Below are 16,898 nucleotides of genomic sequence, written 5' to 3'. Positions count from 1 at the left end.
AAGGAGGGAGTGGGGGAGGAGAGGGTGCTGCACGAATGCAGGAGAGGCAACCCTAGGGCGGAGGGGGTAGAGGGGAGAGGGAGAGGGGGGAGGGGGGAGAGGGAGGGGGAGGGGGTCGAGGGGGAGGGATGGGGGAGAGGGGGGAAGGAGGGGTTGGGAGAGCTGAGAGGGGAGTGGGGGAGGAGAGGGTGCTGCACCAATGGAGGAGAAGCAATCCTAGAGGGAAGGAGGAGGGGGGAAGGATGGGGAGGGAGGCGAAGGGGAGGGGAGGGTTAGAGGGGGAGGGAGGTAGGGAGGGGGGAGTGGGGCAGGAGAGGGGGCTGCACCAATCCAGGAGTGGTTTGGGCCCAACGGGTCCACTTGGTCTAGTAATTCCATAAAAACAAAAACATGATCAAACATATGTTGATTGATAAGTGAAACAAGGTATCTTAGGTTTTATATAACACTGAAACTTCAATAAATAAAATTTCATCAGTAAAGCAATTCAATTTAACATAAACACCATACATTAAATCCATTCGCAAATAAACTCTTTGCATTACAAAAACAGTCACCATTATGCCATTTTTATTTAACTTTGGACAAAAAAGGGTAATTCAAAACACTTTTAAGTTTGAACTGTGAGTGGTAATTTTTAAGTCATCTCCTTTGTTTACCAATTAAAATCCAGTGATCAAATGTCCATCTGTGGCTTAAAGCAATATTAACATCTATATAACATTTGCTAGCATAAGATCAGTCGCAACCAATACCCGTACATTTATCATTTTGAAAGGATCATATACATTTCTACACTCAAAACATCAGCAAGGTGCTGAAATAGATGATGGTGTTTGTACACACATAGCCAGGCTGTGAAATTACTAAGAGGGGGAGACTGTAAGAGGGGGAGAGTGTCATCTGTATTTGTTGGATACTAAAGTCCATGCAGTGAATCGGCTGTGTTTTTTGTACAGTATGCTTAATCTGAGTGAACAGATTAAGTGCTGTCAGTTAAAGTCTGTCTCTTCTACAATAAGAATCAAACATTCAGAATTAGCAACATTCCAGAGCGAATTCCACTTGTATCAGCAGTTACATCTGTAATTGTTTCCTACAAGCTGATGTTCTTGCCCAAAATACCTAAATCCTGTTCGTCTCATTCAGTATATTGCACCTTCAGTGTAAATGTTAAAGCTATACCTGAACTTGCTCATCTCCCCAGTTGGATATCACAGTCTCTTCAGACCAATAAAAAAACAAAAAGACTCTCTTTGGATGTTAAAAACGATTCATTTTGTTCAGAAGAAGACTTGTTGCATGAGGGATTTTCACCAAGGACAAAGATTATTCAATGCATAAGACAAGTTATTGGGATGTTTGAGGTGATGGAGTCAGATAGAGATGGGGAGGGGGGGGGGGGGGGGAGTGAAGGAGAAACAATGGTGTTCCCCTTAGGATTACGGCTTTGGGAATAAAGGAACACGAGATACAGGACCACAAGAACGGAAGAAAATAGAGGGAGGAGCAGGCCCCAAGTGTGTCAGGCCTGCCCCAAGCCCAACAATATGGCTGATCTATGCTGGCATCAACTCCTCCTCTGCCAGTTCCCGTGAGCCTCAATTCCTCAATCTTTCAACAATGTTTCTATCTCCACCTTATATATATCTAATGATCTGGCCCCCTCCACTCTTAGGGGCAGAGATGGACTGCCCTCTGAGAGAAGAGCTTTCTGCACTCCTCAGTCTTATTTTCACCTTATTTTCCAGCTAGGTCCCCTTGTTTGTTAATCTCCCATCAGAGAAAGCATCTCAGTACCTACCCTGTCACACCCCCTAGGATCTTATATATCTGAGTAAAATAGACAATAGACAATAGGTGCTGGAGTAGGCCATTCAGCCCTTCGAGCCGGCACCACCATTCAATGTGATCATGGCTGATCATTCACAATCAGTATCCCATTCCTGCCCTCTCCCCATACCCCCTGACCCCACTATCATTAAATAAACTGCTATTCTTCTAAGTCCCACAGAATATAGACCCAAACTATCTTATCTCTCCTGAATGGACAACACTCTCATCTTAGGAATTAGCCTGGTGAATCTCCTTCGAACTGCCTCCAATGTTACTCTATCCTTTTAGGTAAGGGGACTAAAACTGTGTGCAGTATTCCAGAGTTAGCCTTGCCAACACCCTGCACAACTATAGCAAAACCTCCCAATTCGTAAACTCCAACCCCTTCACAAAATAAGTTAACACGCTGTTTTCCTTCTTAATGACTCATTGGAATCACTTTTTGCTCTGCATGCGTTGTATCTCCTGGATCCTTCTGAACTCCACTCGTTTTCAATTTCTCTCCATTTAGATAATGATCCAGTTTTGATTCCTCTTACCTCATTTGATTCATTACCTCACACTTCCCCACGTTAAACTTCTTTTCACCCAATCTCTCCAGCTGTCAAATCACGTTGCTGAATCAAAGTTTCCAAATCACAACATGCCCTTCCACCTATTTTCCTGCCAACTTGGAAACCTCAGAAATCATTCCCACCTCCAAATCCTTGATGTAACTATAAACATTGGTGGGCCAAGACCCAGTCTCTGGGGTTCTTCACTATTCACATCCTTCCAGCTTGAAAAAGATCCATTTATTTGAGAAGAAAGGGTGAATTACTGGAAAAATGGGTGATTATTATTATTATTGGAGATACAGCAATGGAAACACAGGCCTTGTTCCCACCGAGTCCATGCCATCCATCGATCATCCATTCACACTAGTTCTATGTTATCCAACTTTCGCATCCACTCCTTACACACTCGGGGCAATTTTTGCAGAGGCCAATTAACCTACAAACCTGCACAGGTTTGATGTGGCTGCAGGCCGGAGCACCCAGAGGAAACCTACAGGGAGAATGTGCAAACTCCACACAGAGAGCGCCCGAGGTCAGGATCGAACCCGGGTCTCTGGCGCTGTGAAGCAGCAGCTCTATCAGCTTCGTCACTGTGCCGCCAACTTCAATCGGACTTCCGTTTTCCTTTTCTTTGGAGAGTTTGGTCAATGGCGAAAAAAAGATCAGTTATAGATAGGGGTGTTGGAGTAAGCAAAGAGAGGATGAAGCCTACTATTCAAGTAAATGTCTGACAGACCACGTTTACCACAATTCAATAACCCTGAGCTTTTGTGGTAAATTCTTTCACTGTTACAAAGTGGCGATCAGTTTTCTATAATGAACTGCCTGCCACTGCGTCAGAATACAGTAACCAATCACGTCTGCTTGTTCTGTGGAAGCATGCCCAAGTATACAGTGCAATTAATGTAGGAGTGAGCAAAAGTAAAAAGGTTGCACTGAACAGATTTAATCAAAAGGAAGATATTCATCTAAAAAAAATAAGCTGCATTGAATTTCAACTTAAGTTGCATAATCACTGTTGGTCAAGGCAAGGGTTAAGACAATGCTGCTGTTTAAAGCTTACACCAAAAAAAATATGAGAAAGAAGAAATGGCACTTTGTTTTGTTGCTTCTTGACGGTTTTGCTTCCCATTAAACGGTCGTTTATTAAAGTACAAATCCAGTCCCAAGCTCCTAATGCAAGGTTCTTAGTTTGACCATTAAGCAGTTCATTAGACAGGCTAAAGTCAATTTGTTAAAAATGAATGTCAGGCAAGGCTGAGTATTTTACGACATAGCTTACAATTACCGTAAGGAGCATGGCTAAAGGACTGTGTTTAACGGGTCATTTTAAAGGCTGTTGCAGCTTTTTAAAGTGCCTTGCAAAACGTTCTACTCAATTTATGTACAAACTGTGCAATTGCAACGACACAGCGATCTGTTGCTTTACCTGACCCCAAACCCTGTCTTCATGTGGAGCAGAAAACTCTGGCCTGTTTAATATAACTATGACCTGTAATAAATCTCAACATGAAACATAGAGTGATGATGTTTGTGCTGAACAAGATGCCAGGTTAAACTGATCCCCTTTGCCTGCATGTGATCCACATCACCCCATCCCCAGCAAATCCATGTGCCTATGTAAAAGTCTGTTAAAAACACTATTGCACCTGCCTCCATCACCACCCCAGGCAGTGCATTCCAGACATCCACCGCTCTCTGTGTAAAAAACTTGACCCGTGCATCTTCTTTAAATTTTACTCATCTCACCTTAAATCTATGCCCTCCAGACTCTGACATTTCCACCCTGGTAAAAAAGGTTCTGGCTGTCTACCCTATCTATACCTCTCATCATCACTTTATGTATTTCAATCAGGTCTAGTTTGTCCATCCTCTCCTTATAGGTAAGAACCTCTAATCTGGTAATCTGGTCTTCTGCACCCTTTCCAAAGCCTCCACATCCTGTAATGGGACAACCAGACAATTGCACAGAGCACTCCAAGTGTGGTCCAACCAAAATCCTATAAAGCCACAACATCTCTTCCTGACACTTATACTCAAAGTCCCAACCGATGAATGGAAGCATACCGTAAATCTTCTTTACCTCTCAATTATAAACAGGTTGTGGACTCCAACTGGAGCAAGTGATTTTGTTTCTTTGCAGGGACCTGAGAACAACTTATTCAGTACGTTTGCCACAGCATTCCAGCACCCAAGGACTTCATTTCACCCGACACAACCACACCGTGTTTACTAGCTGTGGTAACACATTCAAACAGTTCTTGAACACATAAATCGTTCCTGTTAAAATAAGCTTCGTAATATAGTAATTGTTATTCTCTGGGTTATAAAAGTATTAACTCCACTGTTAAATAGTTCTAAACAATGATAGGGATGTAAAATTTTAGAAACAAAGCAAAGGTCCAAATAACATTTTGCCAACATTTGGCTGTCAAGTCCTTTCATGATCAGCTACTCACACAGTACCTCCTCAGCTTTTCACCTGCCTGCAAACTGACGGTTTTTATTCAAAGGATGCCTTGGATGCATCTTCTTTAGCCTCAGCCCCAATGACACTATCACCTTCAAGGCCAACATCATTTAACATAGTCGCTCCATTTACTTTTGCATGTCTGAGCCACCTGATAATTATTTCCACCAGCCACAGAGATCATCAATAATTTACAGATCCGTTGTACTTTATGTCAGAATTTATACACATAACTATCTTTCCCAATATCCTAATGGTCTCCTAACTTGTCTTAACTCCCAGACACTGTGAAATTCAAATGACTTTTACATCTATATCAACTCCGTCATATTATAATACACATAATTCCTTGAATGTGTATTTTATAAAGCAAGTACTTCTGTTCTCTGATGATTGGGTTTAATAACCAATCTAAAGCTTAAACAAATCTTTACCTGTCCAAAGAAGTGAAAGCTTCAAATAATTCATCCCAGCTAAATCCCTTCTTGAGTGCTTTGATCTATTCTTCGCTTTTTGGCAGACTCTAGCTTCTAACACCAGTGTGAAGGTGACTAATGTGATTTTCTTCCTGTAGCACATTCCTACCTTGGTTGGTGGTGGGGGGGGGGGGGGGGGGGGGGGGGGAGTTGGGGTTATTTTGAAATACTTGTGCTTCTTTGTAGCCGTATTAATATCATTCCACCAAATAGCCATCGATCTGCAATTTATGTACTTTGTAGTTATGTCAGCATGCTCTGAGGATTTATTTCCAGTATGCATAGCAAGAGTAGAAGATAATGGTCAGATGTGTGAGCAAACAAATGGTCATCAGTGGTCATTTAACTCAATTGCAATTGCAGAGAGCCTCCATTAAAAATAAACTCTTTCACCTTTCTTTTAATTCTGCGAAACAAAAATTAGGGCCACTTCCAAATTATTCTGCAATTGCCTTTCGCGAGCTAATGTTTCAGAATGTTCAATACAGTTAATACACTTTAAATCAGAACTGTGATATTTGGCATGGCCGACCAAATGTTAGATTCAGTGACTATATTTGCAACATGCAAAAACATATCCACCCCCAGCAACACCTCTTTCACCTGCTTTTCGGCTTTTACTTTTTTCAAAATGTAAGCTAGAAAAACGCTTTGTTTTAAGGTCACATAACTGGTGCTATTATTAAATCAGCATGAACAATGTTCATCAGTCCCGAGATCTTTGGATTAATTTCAATCTTCGAACAACAAGCTCATTTACAAGTCCTGAATATAATGTGCAACTGCATGCCCAGACTGAGAAGATAATAGGATCTTCCCTGGTATTGTTACCATTTGAATCTCTCATGCACTCTCTGACAGTTTATTACAAGAAGACATTACTCACACATGGCAAGTTATCAAGTCCATCCCATTATCTAGTCTCTTTACTCAATCTTGGCCCATTTCACATTTCACATTTACAGCATCCATACATTTATTCAATGTTCTTCTGCCCTCACAGCACCATGGCTTGCAAACTCACTCCAGGACTCTGAACTCTTCATCACCTAGATCGTGGAACAAAATAAGTTTGAGAAATCTGTGTGCAAGTGCTTGTAATATTTCAAATGCAGGCGTGATCCCAAATTCACCCTTTTATCCTTCTGATTTAATTATTGGAAGATAATTTTCAACAATCCAAAGATAAAGCAAAACCTAGTTGTTTCATTTACACATTGTCTCACTACGCATGTGCAGAGATGCATTCGGTATTACTTTCACTAGTGATGTAAAAAATAATCAGGAAGATTTTATTCTTAAACAGTCACCATCCAATTTTTGTTTTAATGGATTATCCAGGTGTAATATTCTTCCGCTACAACTGATTCAGGATGAATTTGCTGATTATTAAATGCAGAACGTTTTTTCACAGTAAGCCACTGAGACCTAAAGAAATATCTACCTGCATTGTGAAATATTACTTGTTTTTAAGACCGGAAGTCACCATTACAGACCTGAACTGTCCATGAGCGAAGTTCAAGAACTTCATTGATCCCACAAACAGACCTGTCTTGCAATGTCCAGTTTAACCCCTCCACTCCTTGCATTGCTTCCTGTTGCTGACGTTAATCTCTGAAGAACAGCAGACAGGTTTCGTTGCCCTTTCACTGGTCATTGAACCTTCCTTAACTTTTTTTCTGCAGTATTTCCTGTTCTTTCTTCTTTTGTTTCTCCTTCTGTTTTTCCAGCTTTTCTGAGGCTTTCCTTTCTCTTTCAACTGCTGTGTTCATATCTTTGATTTTCCTTTTGATAGTGGCCCGATCCTGTGAGTTGATGACCCCCAAAGCCTGCGCAGGGAAACAAAATAATCCTCAAAACAATCTCTGCCATGTCATGATCTTTTGAATTATCGCAGGCCTTTAAGTCCCATAAAGCCGTGGACTATACAGCAAAGCCACAGATGAACTGAAAGCCTTGCAACTAATCCTTCCATTACCATAACTATTTCACCATAACATCTAAATGTATTTTACAAAGCTCTAATCCCCTTTGCTATAATGCCCCAGAATAAAACTACTCAATACGACTAGCTAAAGGGATTAAAGTTATTTATTTCAGAGATTCTTTAAATTCTTATCCTAAACATTTATAACCTTTGCATAATAAGTTGTTATTTTGAATGTAATTCATATTTTTCACCTTCATGTTGATATTGTTAGAATTAATAGTCTAGTTATACCCTGGGCTTTCTGTTTGCTATGTTTTTTATTTCAGTATGGTGCTCCTTTAATCACCTCCACCTGCATTGAAGAGTTTAACATTCTCCAAATACTTGTTGCACCTCATGCCTTTCAGACTTATGGCAAGGTCGATGCACAATTTCTGTCCCCATTATATGTGCTTACAATATGATAATACAATGCACTCAACACAGTGAGATCACTTCCTCAAGTGGGCAACTCTAATGAAGGCAATGTTTACAGTAGTTATTACCTTACAAATATCAGACAGACTACTATCCAGACGGGCAGCATGGTGGCGTAGCAGTAGAGTTGCTGCCCTACAGCGCCAGAGACCCGGGTTCGATCCTGACTACAGGTGCTGTCTGTTCGGAGTTTGTGCGTTCTCCCCGTGACCTGTTTCACAAAATGCTGGAGTAACTCAGCAGTTCAGGCAGCATCTCAGGAGAGAAGGAATGGGTGACGTTTCGGTGTCGAGACCCTTCTTCAGACTGATCCAGTCTGAAGAAGGGTCTCCACACCGAAACGTCACCCATTCCTTCTTCTCTCCTGAGATGCTGCCTGACCTGCTGAGTTACTCCAGCATTTTGTGAACACAGACTCGCTACCACCGCACATCTGCTTTCTTGGGACTTGCCTGCGCCTCCATCTTCTGCCTCGGGGTTTCCAGCTCCGGTTCCAGACCTCCCAATTCAGACCCAACCCAGACTGCACGCTCCCCGTGACCTGCGTGGGTTTTCTCCGAGATCCTTGGTTTTCGCCCACACTCCAAAGACGTACAGGTTTGTAGGTTAATTGGCTTGGTATAAATGTAAATTATCTCTAGTGTGTAGGATAGTGTTAGTGTGTGGGGAATGCTGGTCGATGTCCGCTCGGTGGGCCAAAGGGCCTGTTTCTGCGCTGTATCTCTAAACTAAACTGAACTAAACAAGAGTGAAAGAGTCAAGCGTGTTTAATTGGCAAAAGTACCGAAAATGGAACAATTAAATTCTTACTTGCAGCAGAAAGTTTGTAACGACAGGTCTGTAAGAACAGTTCTCATAGGTAACATAATAAACAAAAAAAAGATCAATAAATTAAAACAAAACAATATTACTACAATAAAAGCCGGAGTGCAACCAAGACAGCTTGTGTTGATAGATTAGTTGCTGTTTGCAGTGTTCAAGAGCCTGATGGTTGTTATGAAAAAGCTGTTCCTGAACCTAGAGGCCACAGTCACAAGATCCTCAAGAACCCACACCCTTTTGTGCCTTTTCCACCTCTAGCCTTTGGCACTTACTCCACCACTCTGGCAATGAACCACCACCCACCAACCCCCCCCCCCCCCCTTCCCCCACCGGAAAGGCACCCATCACTTGCCAGGCTTTGTCTCGTCCCCACCTCTATTTTCCAGCTTTCTCACCTCCCTCCATCCCCATTACAATCAGTCTGAAGGAAGATTCCATCTCAAAACGTCATCTGTCTAATCCTTCCACAAATGCTGCCTGACCCGCTGAGTTCCTCTAGCACTTTGTGTTTTGCGAAATACTTGCTGAATTCAGTGCTATGTACTTTTAACTGAGTAGAGATTAACAATGTATTTTGCCATGTCCCACTGCTTGGCAAAGGCTTAGCTTGGGATTGTTTCTAATGACACAGTTATGAGAAAAATGGACAGGACCTATCGACATGTGCACCCCAACCTTTCGTGTCTTCTAACACGGACTATCCTTGATATTTTTTTCCTACGTTGAATACAATAAAAGTCACGACCAATCAATCGAGACCAAGAAACTAAGAAGAATTTTAAAAGGATCAATTTGGTGAGGATTTACAACAGTACAGTACAGGAACAGACCTGTCGGCTCACAGTATCCATGCCAAACATCATGCCAAGTTAAACTAATCTCCTCTGCCTGCATGTTTATTTTAGTTTAGTTTAGTTTAGTTTAGTTTCTTTTAGTTTAGTTTCGTTTCGTTTAGAGATACAGCATAGAAACAGGCTCTCGTTATCTCGGATCACACTCGTTATCCCATTGGTGCTGGCTCGAAAGGCCGAATGGCCTCCTCCTGCACCTATTTTCTATGTTACACACTAGGGGCAATTTACAGAGACCAATTAACCTACATACCCGCCTCTTTGGGATGTGGGAGGAAACACCTGGAGCACCTGGAAAAAGCCTACTTGGTCACATGGAGAATCTGCAAACTCCACAGAGACTGCACCCAAGGTCAGGATCGAACCTGGGTCTCTGGCGCTGTGAAGCAGCAGCAGCTCTATTGTTGTGCCATTGTTCCACGTGTGATCCACATCCCTCCATTCCCTACATATCCAAAGGGACATCCAAAGGACAATGGGTGGTGAGCTCCTCTCCTGGAAAATGATTGAGCTTCCCATGTATATGATTCAACAGACCTTGCAGAGAGTAAGGTCTTGCATTTACTTGCTCTGTCAGGTACATCCAGGTTTGGGGCTGGTTTTGGAGGTAGGGATTGAGGGGATCAGGAGATCTTTCTTCAATTACAGGACTTCCTGCATGTGAATTTAGTACCACGCCACATTACTCTTCAAAGAAAGGTTTAATCAGTTTCATGCAACCTCGTTAACAAAGGCCAACCTTCACCATCACACTCCCAGGCTCACCTTTAGTTTACCTCCGTCCAAGTGCAAGAGTTGTTCACCATCAATGTTACCAGCAGTGAACTCCGATACATAATGTTCCATGTTCAATCCAAGTAGCCAATGGCAGACTTGCTGTGTGGTCCAAGTTGAAACAAGGCAGTACGGCTGTCCTTCATCAAGGAACTGGCATTTGAAATTCATGTTAAAGTAGAGCATTTTAAATTACATTAAAACGACACCATGTACCAATACCACACAAAAACAAAGCTTTCGAAGCATACGCCAACGAACATTTCATCAGTTTGCTAATGTATGTTGTTTAAACAAGAAATATTCTATGTGAAAGTGGACTTTATTCCTTGGAGCGCTGGAGGATCAGGAGGGATCTTATAGACATGTATAAGATCTTGAGGGAAATAGATAGGTTAGCTGCACAGTCTTTTACTCAAGAGTGTCAGAATCAAGAACCAGAGGATAAAGGTTTAAGGTGTGAGGGGTAAGCTTTAATAGGAACCCGAGGGACACCTTTTTCACACAAAGGATAATGGATATATGAAATGAGCTGACAGGGAAGGTTAATTTGGTTTTGGCAAAAATTGTAAATTGTCGCTGGTATGGAAACATTGGGTGGCACTGTCAGTGATGGCAGCCTCGCCAACAGTCTGTCTGGCTTTTCGTCTTTTTGTTATTTTTAGTGTGTTTTAAAAGTATGTGTTAAAGTTCTTTGGTTTGTTTTATGTGGGGGGTGGGGGTGGGGGTCAAGGAAAACTTTTTTCAATCTCCTACCTCGCCGGAGATGCGATTGTCTTCCGGATCGTATCTCCGGTTGCTCTGCAGCCTAACATCATGGAGCTGGTGGCCTTGCTCGAGACTGAATTTGAGCCCCACCGCGGGGCTGAGGACTTACCATCGGACCCTGCGATCCCTTGCCTGGGATCGACGCTGCAACCACGGCCTGCGGATTTCAACATCGAGGAGCTCGCAGTCTCGGGTAGAGACTGATGTCGGGAAGCTCCAAGTTGCAGATGGTTCGACTGGCCCCGACCCAGGGTCCAATCGCCCAGCGCGGGGAGGCTGAGATCCCCCCAATGCTGGAGCTGGATCGCCCCAATGCGGAGGGTCGACCGCCAGCTGCGGGAGCCAAGATCGCCTCGACAACAGAAGGTTCGAGTGCCCCGACCGCGGGAGAACAAAGAAGGGAAGCAGATTGAACTTTTTTTGCCTTCCATCACAGTGAGGAATGTGGGGGAGTCGCTGTGGTGGATGTTCATGTTAAAAATTTTGTTTGGTTGTCTTGTTGCTCTTTATCGGTATGACTGTATGGCAAATCAAATGCCTCGTAGTTTGCAAAACGTACTTGGCTAATAAAGTACTATTATGACTATGATTATGATTAGTATGTAGGATAGTGCAAGTGTATGGGGATCACTGGTCGAGCGGACTCCCTGGACCAAAGGGCCTGTTTCCGCGCTCTATCTCTCAACTACACTAAACTAAACTAAACTAAACTAAACTAAACTAAACTAAACTAAACTCAACTAAACTCAACTAAACACAACACACAAGCCTCGTCATTCATCCAGTTAGTAACAATCTTCTGAAGTGTTGATTTGATGCACCCATTTGGGTTCACAATAATTGCCAGGCTATTGAATTCTGAACATATTGGTATTCTGATTCTCTTGATACATTCAACAGGTTCTGTACTCACTAAGTCAGTAATAATGGTTTGCAATGAATTCACTCCAAAACCCGAAGATGAAATGGAATCTTTCTTCAATGACACTGATTTCTCTTGATTTGATCCAACATGCCTTAGTTTTAAATCATTGGATCGAGATCAACTAATAACATTGCATTGCAAACTGCTGGAGGAACTCAGCAGGCCAGGCAGCATCTGTGGAGGGAAATGAACAGACATTTAGGGTCAGGACAAGAAGGGTTCCGACCAGAAATGTCATCTGTGTTTTTCCCTCCGCCGCTGAATTCCTCCGGCACTTTGTTTTTCTGCTCAAGGTTCCAGCATCTGCAATCTCTATTAAATTGGATTGTTATTTATAACAGCTATGTTCTCTGCAGTTATATCTAATGAAATGGCCCTCATCAATAGTGAATCAATGCAACCGTCCAGCACCACTTCAATTTAGTGCGATGAAATTGAAAATACTCCATGGATGGAGTGAAATATAATAATGAGAATCTCCACCTTATTTTGTGTCATTCTGAGAACATCACTGGGCTCTTGCCGGTATGGATTGCATTTGCGGATCTGATGTGCCTTTTCTGAGACAGCAGCTACAGAAACGGAAGCAGGAATGGGAATTAGATCATGGCTGGAGTTCTACCTCAGCGCCATTTTCCTGTAATGACCCTATTTTCCTTGGTTTCTTTCGTATCCACAAATCTGACAGTTTCTTGATTGAATGCGTTCGGAGATTAATGCACTGGCCCTTCATGGATGGAGGATCCCATAGATTCAATGTGTGAAAAAAAAGCTTTTCTTCACAGGTTTGCTCAGTCCGCCTTAACCAACCTGATCTCCCGGTGGCTCAGCACTTCAACTCCCCCTCCCACTCCCAGTCTGACTTTTCTGTCATGGGCCTCCTCCATTGTCATAGTGAGGCCCACCGCAAATTGGAGGAACAGCATCTCATATTTTGCTTGGGCAGCTTACACCCCAGCGGTATGAACATTGATTTCTCTAACTTCAGATAGTTCCTCTGTCCCTCTCTTTCCCCTTCCCAGTTCTCCCACTGTCTTCCTGTCTCCAACTACATCCTATCTTTGTCCCACCCCCTCCCCTGACATCAGTCTGAAGAAGGGTCTCGACCCAAAACGTCACCCATTCCTTCTCTCCTGAGATGCTGCCTGACCCGCTGAGTTACTCCAGCATTTTGTGATACCTTTGGTCGCGAATGGATGATCCCTTATTTTAAATCTGTCATCTCTTGTTCTCTACACCCCAGCTGGAAGAAAGATAATCTCTGCAAAAACTGTACCCCAGCAAGCATTGTAACAATGTTTCAATGAGATTTACCTGTCGGTCTTCTCACGAATAGGCCCAATCTCCTTAATAATTCCTCACATGAAGTCATAGAGACATAAAGAGCATAGAAATGGGCTCTTCAGTTCAACTCATCCATGCCACTCAAGATACCCCATCTCAGCTAGTCCCAAAGCCCGCAATGGGCCCATATCCCTCTAAACCTTTTCTATCCATGTACCTGTCCAAGTGTCTTTTAAATATTGTTATTGCATCTGCCTCAACTACCTCCTCTGGCAGCTCATTCCATACACCCATTCCATATTACCCATGAGGCAGTAGCCAAGGAGATCCTGAATTAAAATGGCTGAACCCAAGACTCGAGTGTACTCTGTCAACTAGTTGTGTAGCTGTAATGGAACAGGTTACAGAAAGGAAACACACTAACAAAACAAAACCTTTGAGTGAAAAACTTGCCCCTTAAGTTCCTGTTAAATCTTTCCACTCTCACTTTAAACCTATGTCCCCTGGTTCTTAATTTGCCAACTCTGGGTAAAAGACTCCGTGCTTTCACTCTATCAATTCCCCTCATGATTATATACACCTTATTGAGATCACCCCTTAACCTCCTGCACTCCAAGGAATAAAGTCTTAGCCTGCCCAACCTCTCGCGAGAGCTCCTGGCAATATCCACACAAACCTTCTCTGCATTCTTTCCAGTTTAATTACATTCTTCTTATGGCAGGGTGACCAAAACTGGACACAATACTTCAAATGCAGCCTTACCAACATCTTGTACAACTATAATATAACATGTGTAAGAAGGAACTGAAGATAGACGCAAAGAGCTGGAATATCTCAGCGGGACAGGCAGCATCTCTGGAAAAAGGAATGGGTAACATTTCGGGTGGAGACCCTTCTTCAGACCCATCCTATCCCAACTACGATACTCAATACCTTGTCTGATGAAGGCCAATGTACTAAAAGCCTTCTTTACCACCTTATCTACCTGTGATGCCACTTTCAGGGAACTGTGACTCTGAAATCCAAGATCCCTCTGCTCTACAACAATCTTCAGAGCCCTGGCATTCATTGTGAAGGTCCTGTCCTGGGTAGACTTTCAAAAATAGAAAAACATACTTATCTGCATTAAACTCCATTAATCCTTCTTCAACTCATTGGTCCAGCTGATCAAGACCCTGTTATATTGTTTGATAAGCATCTCATGGTATGGTGTCACCCACTTTACTGCCTTTGGCAAAACGTACTAATCGTGCCTTGCACATTCTCATCTAAATCATTGATATAAATCACAAACAGCGATGGTCCCAGCACCGATCCCTGAAGCACATCACAAGTCACAGGCCTCCAGTTCAATAAACAACCGTCCGCCACCATCCTCTGCTTCCTTCCACGAGACCCTTCCACGAGACCAATTCTGTAACTACCATGCGGAACGTGACAAACCTCCATTCCAGGAAATGACCTGGCGAACCTTTGATGCATTTGTTCTGTTGCAAGTGTACCCTCGTGGACAGGCCCATTGGGAGCCTTGGTGTGGTGCAGCTGGCAGAGCTGTTGTCCCACAATTCCAATGACTCAGGTTCAATCCTAATATCCAGTCCAACCAGTCTGAAGTTTACACATTCTCTCTGTAACCACATGACAGGGCGGCACAGTGGTGCAGCAGTAGAGTTGCTGCCCTTACAGTGCCAGAGGCCTGGGTTCGATCCTGACTATAGGTGCTGTCTGTACAGAGTTTGGCTTTTCTCCCTGTGACGACAAGGGTTTTCTCTGGGTGTTTCCTCCTACGCTCCAAAGAAGTACATTAGTTGTAGAATAATTGGCTTTGGAAACGTTGTGAGTTGTCCCTGGTGTGTAGAATAGTGCTAGTATATGGGGTGATCGCTGGTCAGTGCGTTCTTGGTGGGCTGAAGGGCCTGTTTCCACACCGTATCCCTAAAGTCTAAAGTTTAATGACAAACTACAACAGCTCAGGACTGCACTGAAGTCTAAATGGTTGTTGCTACTTCCAGATGGATTAGATACTGATGTGCTTCTCCAGGTTTCCTTAAGGGAAAGTCATCCAGAGATTGAGGTTCTGATAGTTTTCCCAACGAACTGTGATGAAACGCATATTTTTGTCTATTAGCTAAAGTCAGAATTAACCTGAACTCAATGATACTCTGCTGTTAAATGGCTGTCCACATTCCATGTCTAAATTTCAATAGACAATAGGTGCAGGAGGAGGCCATTCGGCCCTTCGAGCCAGCACCGCCATTCAATGTGATCATGGCTGATCATTCTCAATCAGTACCCCGTTACTGCCTTCTCCCCATACCCCCTGACTCCGCTATCCTTAAGAGCTCTATCCAGCTCTCTCTTGAATGCATTCAGAGAATTGGCCTCCACTGCCTTCTGAGGCAGAGAATTCCACAGATTCACAACTCTCTGACTGAAAATGTTTTTCCTCATTTCCCAATTGTTAGGATGTTTGCTAAAAGGTTTCATGGTTCAAAGTCAAGGTCAGTTTATGGTCACATGTACCAGTTAAGGTACAGTGAAATTTGAGTTACCATACAGCCATACTAAGTGAAAAGCACCAAGACACACAACCACATAAAATAAAAGTTAACATAAACACTCATCACAGTGGACTCCACATTCCTCACTGTGATGGAAGGCAATAAAGTTCAATCTTTGTTCTCCCATGGTCGGGGCAATCAAACCATCTGCAGTCGGGGTGATCAAAGCCCCCGGACCCAACGGTCGAAGCCGTCGGGGCGTTTGAAACTCGGTGAAACACCCGTGGAGAAATCAAGGTTCAGCAGCTTCTCAGAGCAGAGTTAGTGGGTAGAAACAAACCCAAAAGAAGAGGATCAAGAAGTAGAGTACACAGTCAGAACCTTTATCCCAGGGTAGAAATGTCACAGACTAGAGGGCATAGCTTTAAGGTGAGAGGGGCAAAGTTTAAAGGAGATTGCAGGGCAAGGCATTTGACACAGAGGGTGATGGGTGCCTGAAATGCATTGCCAGAGGTGGTGGTGGAGGCAGATACAATAGTGGCATTTAACAGGCTTTTAGATGAGCACCTGTGGGTGGCCTACCGGTCATTTACAGGCAGATGAGGTTAGTTTATCTTGACATCATGTTTGGCACCTACTTGGTGGCCTGTTCCTGCGCTGTGCTTTTCAATGTTCTATGTTCTAAGAAGGACAATGATGGCAAAAGGAAACCACGGGCATGAGAATGAAGTGAAGTACAAGACCACGAAGACTTACTTCATCAGAGCACAGAGACAATGTGGCTCGCGAGGCGGTCATTGAGCAACTCAGAATTCTGGGGCTTCCACTTCGCGGGCTGGTGTCATCACTCAGTGTAGACTCCTGTGTGTACAGAGATGAATTTGGACATTGTTTAATTCATGAGTGCAGTAAAGTTTCAATTCCAACCTCATTATTGACAGCAATTGAACCGAATGGGTTCGAAGTTCATCTTGGATGTTATTTGCATTGGTTGTCTGTCTCAGTCTTCCCGATATTCATTTCTCACGGAGACACGGAGCACTGTGAGTGACCATTCAGCCCACTGGTCCATGCCGACCATCAGGTACTAATACTAATCCCGTACTATACCATACTAGAAAAAGAAGTATACTATACTATTAAAAAAAAGTTCTGGAGTAACTCAGCAGATCAGGCAACATGTCTGGAGAACATGGATAGGTGACATTCTGGGTCAGGGCCCTTCTT

The 16,898-nt window shown here is 43.2% G+C and overlaps 1 protein-coding gene across 3 annotated transcripts in view; it reads right to left on the bottom strand.

Moving 5' to 3' along the window:
- Window positions 1-235: 235 nt before the first annotated feature.
- samd14 (sterile alpha motif domain containing 14) overlaps window positions 236-16,898 on the bottom strand; it is a 128,159-nt gene continuing 111,496 nt past the window's right edge. For all 3 annotated transcript variants that reach the window (XM_078424589.1, XM_078424591.1, XM_078424590.1), the window contains 3 exons: window positions 16,428-16,532; window positions 10,185-10,346; window positions 236-7,168 (listed from right to left, as the gene is read on the bottom strand). In XM_078424589.1, coding sequence (XP_078280715.1) covers window positions 7,007-7,168; window positions 10,185-10,346; window positions 16,428-16,532 — 429 coding nt within the window. In that variant the 3' untranslated portion in view covers window positions 236-7,006. The remainder of the gene's footprint in view (window positions 7,169-10,184; window positions 10,347-16,427; window positions 16,533-16,898) is intronic.

The sequence above is a fragment of the Rhinoraja longicauda genome, chromosome 29 (assembly GCF_053455715.1).
Source record: "Rhinoraja longicauda isolate Sanriku21f chromosome 29, sRhiLon1.1, whole genome shotgun sequence".
In the NCBI taxonomy this organism is placed as follows: Eukaryota; Metazoa; Chordata; class Chondrichthyes; order Rajiformes; family Arhynchobatidae; genus Rhinoraja; species Rhinoraja longicauda.
The sequence above is the reverse complement of the archived record's forward strand: the minus strand, read 5'-3'. Positions and strand labels throughout refer to the sequence as shown.